Consider the following 11,190-nt stretch of genomic DNA (forward strand, 5'->3'; position numbering starts at 1 on the left):
ATACAATATATTGCAACACTATCTTCAAAATGCTGGAAACACTCGATAATTGCTCGGAATGAGGACTCAAGTTTCGCAACCGTAACATCACCACCACCTGACTGACTCGTCCAAATGAACGTTCGAATGTTCAGCTCAACTCGTTCGAAGTTGTACCGTCTGCGAGTCCTTTTCGATCATCGATGGAATATTTGCGGCAGAAACGGCGCCACAAAAATTCACGTAAGATCGTCATCGTGGAAACGAACTTTCCTCCGCGTCCAGTCTTTTGCCTGTCACCGTAATTGCTAACTAGCCGCAGCCTAATTCGGTACTCGCCGACAAATTCCATACTATAATTTGCTGTTTTGTGGGGATGTTCCACGACAGCAAGTTCAGCCTAACTTTTACAGCAGACCCAGTCGCCGAGGGTAACACGTTCTCTTCTAATGAAAATCGCCACGATCATGCACTCCACTATAGAGCAAATGCACAGACTGGTCAACGAAATAATACTAACACTAGAGAACAAATAATACAAAACAAACAAAATTATGGACATCGAGAAAGCACAAATGTCAAAACAAAATAAATCACAATAGCCTACTTCAATAAAAAAGAAAAGAACGATCGTGCGACGATCGTTAGGTAAGTGACTTACCTACCGACCGATTCATTTTCAACTTTTCATCCTCGAGATGGCAGCAGTCCTTGCTTCTATCAGCCCGAGTAACTGACCCTGATGATGGAATACTCGATGAATCGCGCTTGCATGAAATATCCATCGAACGCGCGCGAGATCGGTTAATTAGGTTCAGTTGGAAATTCATGAAATTCCTAATTATCGGCTGGACGATACATCCGCGCGAGATGTACCCGTTTCCGCGTAACTCGACGCTCAAACACTGGCGATTACGTTAAAAACAACCTTTGTCTCGCTTCAAACGATCGTTCCAAACAACTTGGTTTCAAGTTTCAGTCAGACGTACGTACACTTGCCCATACCAGCCAATTTCCTTCCACTTAACCGAGCGGATTGAGCAAAACTTGGCTGGCGCTGCGGACAGCTACGTACGCGGCACAGAGCCACAAAGGAAAGGACCGAGCTCTGCCGTCTCTTTGTTCCAACAAGTCCTGATAATTGTACAGTCGTATCTTTGGTCCTTCTCCTTCTGATGATAAAATCGGGAATTGTTGCTGCATCTATACAGGGGTCCGGCCAAACTTTAGTACCTTGAATGTGTCGTACATGGATAAGCGATATGGTTGTATTTTGTTAAGTATTTTATTGTACACGCTTACTGAACACGATGGTACGCAAGCGTTTCAAAGAAGAGCGTTCAGAGTGCTGGGATGGAGAAATTTTCCGACGAGTAACGTTTTGAAAAACGTTGGAATATGCGAATCGCTCGTTGAATCAGGCTTGTAAATAAGTCAAAGAAATTGCAAACGTATTCCCGTAAACGTGAGCAAATGATAAGTTTGAGGCATCTTGCTATTTTGTCGACTGTCCTCTCGTATTAAACGGCAGATCTCTTCTCATAGGAGATCAACAAGGTAAAAAAGAAAGCGAGGGAATCGAGGAAACGTTCTCGCAAACGAATCTAGATAATCCCGGAGCTGAGAAGCTCGGGACAAATAGACGAAAGAACACGTATCGTTGGACATTAAGCGTTACGTTTAATAAGGTACAAAAGCGTGTTTATACGACGCGTAAATCATCTGCGCTGCATTTGCCGGGCAATTCGTTGCCGCGTTAACCGTAGTATTCATATATTCCGCATCTGTAGTCGCGCGCTCATGTAAATTACATAAAGCTTTCGGGGTGCAGTGTCGCGAACGAACAAGTTTTGCATCGTTGTTTGCTACATCGAACCGAGTTCACGCTACGAGCAGAATATGTCACTTTGAGGACATTATGCTCCGAGGAAGTTACCGATTGAATTCAAATTGCCACCGGCCATAAATCAGCCACCAGAGCGAAGCTTTTCTTAAAAAATCTCTGTTTTTCAGACAATATATAAGAAGCTCTAAAAGCGAATTCACAGTCCCATTTATAGCGTGCAATGCACATTCGCAAAATGACAAATTCGTCGGGTTTTGCTTTGGCGTTTATGGCAACGATTGAACAAAGAACGACGGGTATCTACCCTCGGCGTCGCAGTCACGCAGATCAGAGCTTTGGAAGGGAGTCGTAGAACCCAGGCAATTGAGATCCACACCATGCGGATGAGGGTTCAATTTATGGCACTCCGAAGCGTTGACGACTGCTTTTCCTTTCCATGGCCGAAAGTGACGAAGGGCCAGACGGTCGTCCCGGATGATCGAACTTGGCCTTCTCTTACAAATATTTTGTAGCTTTCAAGATGCACTTCTGCATGTATCGTTGTCTTATACGGAAAGAGTAGATTTAAATAATATCCAATTTGTACAATGTTAAATAGATATAAATCGATGGATGTAAATAAATAATGATATTATAAATAAATAAATAACAAATAATAATAAAATAAATAAATAAATAATAAAGCCAAGAGGAACGTTGCCCGATGTAAAGGGAGACACAGCGCGACCTGAAACGCTCAGTTTCAGGCCCCTTCCGAAGAAATGGACTCCAAAACGTTGCGTTAGCGCAGAATGCAAGTGGAAATTGCAAGTAAAATGGCTCCCGGATGACCAATCTCGCGTTATCTCGCCATCGTGAGACTCGGAGATCTGAAACGTGCACTTGCGTCGTTACCTCTCCCCTGGACAGGTCGTCCGGTCGTCAAAATATCATTTTCCACTGAAAGGGGAATCGCCTTTTATCCTCCTGCCACTTACATCGTTTACCGTTTCAACCGTGCAATTAGAACGATCGTGGAAGGTGGTGAAACGTGACGTCGCGTGGCAATCGATATTTCCGGTTGCAGCGTTCCCGAGTCGGTTGAACGCCGCTGTTGGCGCGTTCCGCGAGCCTCTTTGAATTCGGTGCAGTCGGTTTTTACGAGCGCGCAGCGCTCGCAAAACGGCTCTCGGCTACGAAGACCACGGACCACCGATGCCAGGAAGCACGTATCGGTCGTTAGTCCTCGCAACTCGCAGCGCTTTTATTCCGCAGCGGACGCGGAACGATGGACATTAAAATGCCAGCCGGGTGAAAAAAAATCGTACTTTCGGGGAAATTCGAATCCGAGCGAATGGCGCGACCGACGAAAAGGCTGCACGAAGAGAAAGCTTTTAAATTACACGCTCTGGTCGTTAAATAGCTTTTTATGGAAGCCTCGGGACGAGCCTGTTAGAAGATAACCTCCGTTTTCTAAATCTCGTCCTTTCTTTTTCTTTTAATGATACCCAAAGCAGGCAAGGACCCACACGAAACCAAATCCTACTGACCAATCTCTAGATACTCTAGATACACTACTTCCGGTGTTCTCTAACATACTAGAGAAAATAATTTACGACCGGACAAAACCCATAATAGAGAAGAATCAACTAATGCCAGATCACAAATTCGGATTCAGAAACAAACACTGCACAATAGAACGAACGCACAGGCTCGTCAATGAAATCTTACAGGGGCTGGAAACAAAACAATACTGCACTCTACTCTTTACTGCTACTCTTTATGCGAAAAAAGCGTATTTCTTATCAGCCTGCGTTTTTTTGAAAATCGCGACAAAATATCGTTGCAAATATCGCTACATGAATGCCACGTTTTTTTTTTTTTTTTGGAAGAGGGGAAGTACGTAATTTGAAAAAGCTGTACTCGTGAGGAAATGGACGTTTCTCTTTATTCTAACAGAGACCTGGAATGGCCAGACCTCTCTATGAAATACGCTAGTTTCTGTAACCGCACCAATACACTCAACTGTACACACCACTAGATTAAATGTTCCTGGAGGAACAGCATCGCCTCTGGATGCTGTGGTGGCTAGAAATGTAAGGCTACCAACGAAACGCGATTTTTATTAACACATTTCCTACCGGAAAAATATTTTATGATGCTGCCTTTACGTCTCTTAGGACCTATACTACACCTCGTTTTATGGCAGCCAACAATTTTCATCAAGACAAGGACAAGGTTTACGGAAGGATGGACCGGATCGTGTCTAACCTTTTTCCGTCTTTTACTACGGTTCCTGGTCATCAAATTAGAAGTGGAGGGATCACGGAAACGGAGCAAATCGTGTTTATCTTTGTTCCGACACCAATTACGATTTCTCATCGTCAAATTGGAAATGATTTACAGGAATAGGGTGAATCGCGTCTACCTTCGATTAGGCAAAGCGAGTTCTGCCCGAGCAGTCGAGCTATGCGGACGTGAAAATTAGTGCCTCCGTAAGTACGAAAAGAGTGAAAGAAAAGAGACGTGCAACAGAACCAATCGATGATAAAAAACATCCAAAAATACCAACAATAAAAATATTAAACAAAGGAGAAACATACGCCATAAACAGGGCGGTAGACCAACAGAGCCCAATGCTATTCTTTCTCTGTATCTTCTTGCACTTCTGTTAATCTTCTCCTTGACCGTTGGTATTCCCAGGTCTTTCCGAATGTCCTCGTTTCTAACGTACCATGGCGCGTTTGCTATTGTTCTGAGTATTTTAGATCGCATTGCCTCTATTTTGGTTATATGGCTCATTGCTGCTGTTCCCCATAGTGCTATTCCGTATGTCCAGATTGGTTTTATGACCATTTTATATATTTTTAGTTTGTTTTCTACGTTTAGTTTGGATTTTCGACTTGTTAGCCAGTACATTTGTCCCCTTGCCATCTGTATTTTCACGATGATTGTTATATTAGTATACCGCTATAATATTTTACCAAATGTCCTACTGGACAAATTGTAAAATCCAAATAAATAAATAAATAAATAAAAAGAAATCTGTATTTTGTCTGTTGTTGCCAAATAAACCAACAAATGAAGTACAAGATTGCTCAACTTACAAACGAAATAGCGATGGATGTTATAAAAAAAGACGACGAAAAGAATAATATTAACAATGATCTACCACAACATAACGAACAAGAACAAGAATTAGGACGTCTACCTTTGATCTGACTCCAATTACAATTTCTCATCGTCAAATTGAAAACGATTCGCGGAAATTAGTCTAATCGCGTCTACCTTCGTTCCCGTTCTAAACGTACTTGCTGATCATCAAATTAGAAATGTTTCGCACAACTCTTGGCCATGAGATTAGAACTACCCGTAGAAAGTATCAAAGCTCTTAAGAATTGCTGATTTGGAAAAATTCGTTGATTCTGTAGCCTTGGTTTCGTCGTTTGGCATCGATCCACGCGATGATCGGTCGCAGATTTTTCACTGCGTGGTGAAAATTAAATATTTCTTTCGCCTATGTACGTCGATCACGTTCCTCGATCATTGGATCAGTTTTCCTAAATCGATGGATCTATCGAAAGGAAATATCCTTAGCTACGTAAAACTATAAAGTCGTATAGACGTCCAAAGTCTACGGTTACGATAAAAATTTGCATAATAGATTCGCGATTATGCTGCTTAATAAACAGTTACGGAAAACAACAGTGAAATCGCATTTGAAATGGCATTTTTTACCATTTCCTCTACGAAACCTAATTTGCTTTACAAATGGCACGTACATACACAGACGCCGCGCGATATTTGTCTTTTCTTTCATTTCGCTTTTCATAAATCCGTGTCGTAGAAACGTCAACACGGTAGGAACCGGCGAACGCGTAGAAAGCATTCCCAAAAATATTTTGGAACGTGACAAGTATTTTTATCCAGGAAGAATTTGCGGAATTTGCGATAATCGTCGCTTGTCATCCACTTGTTTAATTTTCATAAATTATCGTTCGCCTGTATATGAGTGTTCGCGCGTACGCATGTCAAACGTAGCCGATAGAAGATTTTTCCAAGTGAAACGTTCCAATTTCTCCAATTTCTATTAGAAACGTATTAATAACAACAATTGCATAGATCACGTGGGCGTAAATAATTTAATGGCAATATAAAATATAGATAGAAGATAAACGGAATTCGCTAGATGTACGTAAACTTTCGTGATTAACTGTGGAATAAGTTGATCAAACGCATACATTTCTCCGGCATATTTTTCCATTTGGACGTCGCTAATTAATTCAAACATCAAACGCCAGTTTCGGGCAAACACCGCGAAATATCCGTGCGTGAAATTTTCAGTTAATTCCGGTTCTCGTTCGTGCTGAAAACGTGTCCGTGTAGCTATTGTGACCGAATATACAAATACTTTTTAACCAACATTCTCGTTATAAAAGCGGCCGGTTGAACAGTGGAACGTATGGTTTAAAAATGAAATAAAGCGATCAAACAGGCGAGGTACCCGGTAACGGATATCGCGGCTTTCGGGATTTTTCATGCGATTCGGTTAAAAAATGTTTCAGCAAAAGACACGAGAGCGTGTTTCATTTTTCAAAATTCGTTTTTCACAGACCAGTAAGTTTGGATTATTTTCTCGTCGGTCGAATTATGCCCATGCATCGAGCCATCTACGACGCCAACGTTCCACGATGATCGAATCAGATTCGACAAGATATAGAAACCGTAACCTGAACCATCGAAATAATCTGCTCAACGATTTATCAAGCCAGCACGCTGGAACAAGACTCGAGAGGACTTGGCCGAACGATCTCTCGAGATAAGCTCGGTTAAACCATCGATGGATGGATGGTTTCCGACTCGAGTCACCCAACACCTAGCAAATTTACTCATTGATTCGCACTGATGACGAACAGTAGTCCGGTGATGTAATGTTCAAACATTGCCAGTGTCTTGTAGTATGAGTACGGATGAAACTGAAATGTAGTGTGGCGAATAGAGGGAAAAATATATCGCGAATGAACATTAATAAATCATGCGCGTATTCGAAGCGGAAAAGGCCATCCGTTAATGGGAAACGTTGATAGAACGTTTTCGTCGCGTCGATATGACGTACCGTATGTTTACTCGAACGCTCGATTCTATTAAACGGCGTAGAGGAAAGGTCGTTTCGTTTCAGTCTCGTTCTGCTTTCGTTCGAAGCAAGAGTTGCCGAATTTTCACAGCGTCGCGTCTATTTGCGGCAATAATTACGAATTTACGAATATGCGGATACGCGTTTCGTTGGCGGAAGTTCTAGAAACGCGTGCGATTAACGAATATCCTATAAATAATTGTACAAGTTTATGGGGATATAATACTCGATAGTTAGTGGAGAGAAAGAGAGAAGTTTGCATTAACAAAGGCGACCGACACTTGGAAATACAGGCGTAATTATGTGTAATTATTTTACGTTTCATGTTTTTGCTATGACTTTTTAACCAACCATTTGCCAACATTTTGCTACATGATTGTTAGTCTAATCGTTGCCCTATAGAACACACTGGCAAAGTTCGCACACTGTGTATAGTTTGCACACGTGTAATATTTAGAATAGGATTATTACGTTTAAAAATTTCGCATTATACAGTAAAGAAATTCTCAGCAAAGGATTAATTGATCGAACGAATAGGATTTCGTTTAATTCTTGTCGATATAATAAAGTAGAGTAATTGGCAATTATCGATAAAATTGTAGATAACTAATATGTTAATTAGTGATTGACATTGTACGATTTCATACTTCTTATCTTATATTATTCTACATTACTATGGATATATTAATCGAGTATCACGCTTGTTAATAGCACAGTACCGAAAAGTGACGCGATATAACAGACTCGCGACTTGTAATAATCGCGATGCTTTTTTTTTCTAATTGTAGCGAAGCTGGATGGCGTGAAAACGTACATGAGAATGAGAAGAGTGCCGAAGCATCTACAGGTGAAGGTGATCAAATGGTTCGACTATCTTTGGTTGACGCAGAAATGCTCGGACGAAGAAAAAGCTGTCAGCTGTCTTCCAGGTAAGCGTTTTCCACTCCTCCGTTTGAAACGTTCGTCTCTTTGTCTAATAGCAAGTCAGAATATATCATTTATTTACTTGTACTAGAAATTTATAGTTCTTGAGTTATTGCTGCAAAAGAAGCAGCTATTTCTTGTACATCGTTCCACTGGCAAAGTTGTCGTACAAACAAAATGACGATGAAAGATGAAGATTTTTTTTTTTGTCAAAGATGAAGATAACGTGAAAGATTCGTTCGAACGTACAAACTCGTTTCCTCTAAAATAGTGAATATAAAAATCGTCGAACAAAAATTCATTTTTATTTAAAGGAGAGCCAGTTATATCGGTAAGTCGCATAGCAATTTCTCAGAAAATCAAATGACTAAGAGAAGTATTGGTCTTTTTGATCTACTACGAACGGGTTAATTTTGGTTATGGTATCGCGTTTATCGCAAGCTAAAATATTCACCGACGTCCTATTGGCGATTTGACGCGTTCGCGCATCGACGAAGGTTGCTAGAAAGTGCATCAATTTGCTCGTGTAATTTTTTCCACGGCATTTAGCATCGCACGATTCGCTTTTCCTCTTCGGTAATTCCTCCTCTTCCTTGTTTCTTCTCGTACGTACACGTGAATCGCGTATCGAGGTTTATTCCACTGGATTTACCTTAGTCATAGCTGCAGCAATCTTATTTCATCCCGCAGTAATATGACGCACGTAGAAATCTTCCATCGTGATTCTCATTTAGCCAGAATGATGGACGTCGCTGGGAACATATTTCTGCGGGATAGTTCGTTAAATCTGCCGCCGAATCTCCATCCCGTAAATATTTTTGAAGCATTAAAGCACACCGGCTGTAGCCAAATAACATGCGCATGGCCAGTACGTGGTGATTTCTCGTGAAAAAATAAGAAGAAAACATGGAATAGAACTTGTTTTCGACGTAATCGAGTTGCAGGATGTACAGGCTATATTTCCAGGCTACTGTGATCGTAAAATTTCTAATCAGAATATTATCCGAAGTAAAAAGAAAATCCGAAATCATCCTTAATATAGCTTTTCTGGCGTCTCTCTTAAGCTAAGCGTGACGCTGACGGACAATTGTCCGCAGCCAATCGGCATCCGTCTTTCGTGCAAGACCCGCAGATTTCGCGGAAGATTCGCAAAAAGGCAGATCCGCAGGTGATTGGCTGCGACACGTGGTTGCGGACAATTTACCGCCAGCGTTAAACTCGGCTTTATAGTCTGTCCGTTCGCGAAGAAATAAATCGTCCAAGCCGAATTTATCAGCGAGGAGACCTTAAGATCTCGCGGCAAAGAAGCTGAACAAACGAAAGCTGAAAAGTCGCCGTCGTTAAATTAATCCCCTTGGAACGTTGCAGACAAGCTGAAGGCCGAAATTGCGATAAACGTGCACCTGGACACGCTACGGAGGGTGGAGATCTTCCAGAACACGGAGGCTGGCTTCCTGTGCGAGCTCGTACTAAGACTGCGACCAGTTCTTTTCTCACCTGGCGACTATATCTGTCGCAAAGGTACGCGTAATCTTCTCATTTTTTTTTTCTTTTCTTACTCAGTTACTGGAATCGCCTGCAATGTCCAGTGCTCGTAGTGCGGTGTATCCATCGCCACTGCAGAATAACATAGACATGGACCGATTTCCAATCAAACCGCTGCACTGTAATCGCTTAATCATAGATGTTATTAGATTTATGCTCTTGGGATGTTGCGTTTAGGTCAATCTGTTTATCAAGTCAACGGCGTGTTTTTTTCTTTTCTTTTCTTTTTTTAAGTTCGACTGGCCTCTATTGATTTATTTGATCGGATTAGTTAAGAGGCCAGTGTGGGTTTTCACGAGACGTAAATCGCTTTCAAGTAGCTTTTGCCGAAGTTCGTGATTTCTTTTCTGATCGTAAATATTTCAACGCCATTGTGAAATATTTTCTTTGACATGTACCACGATACGTTGCATATAGTCCACAGGGCGTATAACTATTTCTCACTTGCAATTTCTTCCTTCCTTTCATCCTCTGCTCTCTCCTCGTTCTTCTTGCTTGCTTGCTTGCTTGCTTCCTTCCTTCCTTCCTTCCTTTTACACATCGCCACACGTTTTTCCTGACCGGGATTCTCTTGGAACGAACAACTGGAACCACGCCAAAATATGTACCCTAGCTGGCAGAAGTTTCAGAAGCGATTGCCTACCCTCTCCACTTGGCCTGGTTGCCAATAGCGTACCCAGAAGGCGCAGTTATGAACGAAATACTTTATTCCGAGAAATAGCTAACCGTGTCGCGGATCGAGAGAATCATCCGCGTCGGATGACTGCAGCTTGCTGCGAAAATTCTCTCCCGCCTCGCGCGCAATCTTATCTTCTCCAGCGTTCCTCGGCAACCGCAGGTTCGTTCAAAGAAGAAACGTCGTGTGTTTGATAATGGGGCGCGATTATTTTCCCCTTGCTCGAACCTTTTCTTTGTTCTCTTTTCTTTTTACGCGGGCAAATCCTCGTGGACACTCCGCCGCTCTTCAGCGAAGCGAAGAAACTTTTCGAGAAATCTTCCTATCGCGGTCAGTAGCCAGGTCGAGGTCGATCGACTTTCGCGTGAAACACCTTCCCGCGAGATTATTGGAAATGCCAGAAAAGTGGCGAATCCTCTCTTAGACTGTGCACCGCGTACATCTTCGAAATTGTTGGACCACTTTCTATCGTCCTGCGAGTGGCTACGATATTCTACGAAATAAAATGCAAGAAACGTGTAGTTGGTGATGAAAATCTTGGACCCGTCAAGCCACTCCGCAACACCGACAAACCTTTGAACAGAGCGAAAAGATTTGTTGCCGAAGGCAAGTGAATAAAATCGTCGATTTAATTAAAGGCAACCGAGCGTGGAATAGTTTTCGTTGGATACGTCAGCGATCGGTCAGTATTTCTTCGATGGGTCGCGCGAACGAACGTGACCAGCCAGCCAAATAATTTTCTCTTCCCCTGGGAGAGCAGAGAATGAGAAACGAAAGCGAAGGACAAGAACACAGCCAGTGGACGGAGACAGACAGTGCGTGCGTGTGTGTGTGTGTGTGTATGTATGTGTGTAAGCGAGGTGATCGTCTTCTCTCTAGCCTCTTCATCGCCGCGGAAACGACCGTCGCATGACCGTTGGTACGCGACTACAGCCGTTTTCTAGCGCCCTGGATGCTTCTGTTTGATGGCCGACTATACGTCGAGTGAATCACTGCTGCTGCGGCGCAGTTGGCGACTTCAGCCTGACTTATGGCTTACCCGTTACTACTTTAACTACACTAACGTCGTCTTTACCGTGGCTTTCTCCAAACTAATCGCTTTCTCTC

The 11,190-nt window shown here is 42.4% G+C and overlaps 1 protein-coding gene and 1 long non-coding RNA gene across 10 annotated transcripts in view; both read left to right on the forward strand.

Annotated features, from left to right (window-relative positions):
* The window catches only part of LOC100749849 (cyclic nucleotide-gated cation channel alpha-3-like), a 110,857-nt gene that overhangs the window by 83,680 nt on the left and 15,987 nt on the right, over positions 1–11,190 (forward strand). For all 9 annotated transcript variants that reach the window (XM_012390489.3, XM_012390491.3, XM_033323117.1 and 6 more), the window contains exons 8-9: positions 7,727–7,867; positions 9,231–9,383. In XM_012390489.3, the coding sequence (XP_012245912.1) occupies positions 7,727–7,867; positions 9,231–9,383 (294 nt within the window). The remainder of the gene's footprint in view (positions 1–7,726; positions 7,868–9,230; positions 9,384–11,190) is intronic.
* On the forward strand, positions 606–2,456 carry LOC117152203. Its single transcript, XR_004462516.1, has 2 exons — positions 606–1,667; positions 1,993–2,456. It is a non-coding gene; the product is annotated as an uncharacterized LOC117152203 (long non-coding RNA).

The sequence above is a fragment of the Bombus impatiens genome, unplaced genomic scaffold, assembly GCF_000188095.3.
Source record: "Bombus impatiens unplaced genomic scaffold, BIMP_2.2 scf_0814, whole genome shotgun sequence".
Lineage (NCBI taxonomy): Eukaryota > Metazoa > Arthropoda > Insecta > Hymenoptera > Apidae > Bombus > Bombus impatiens.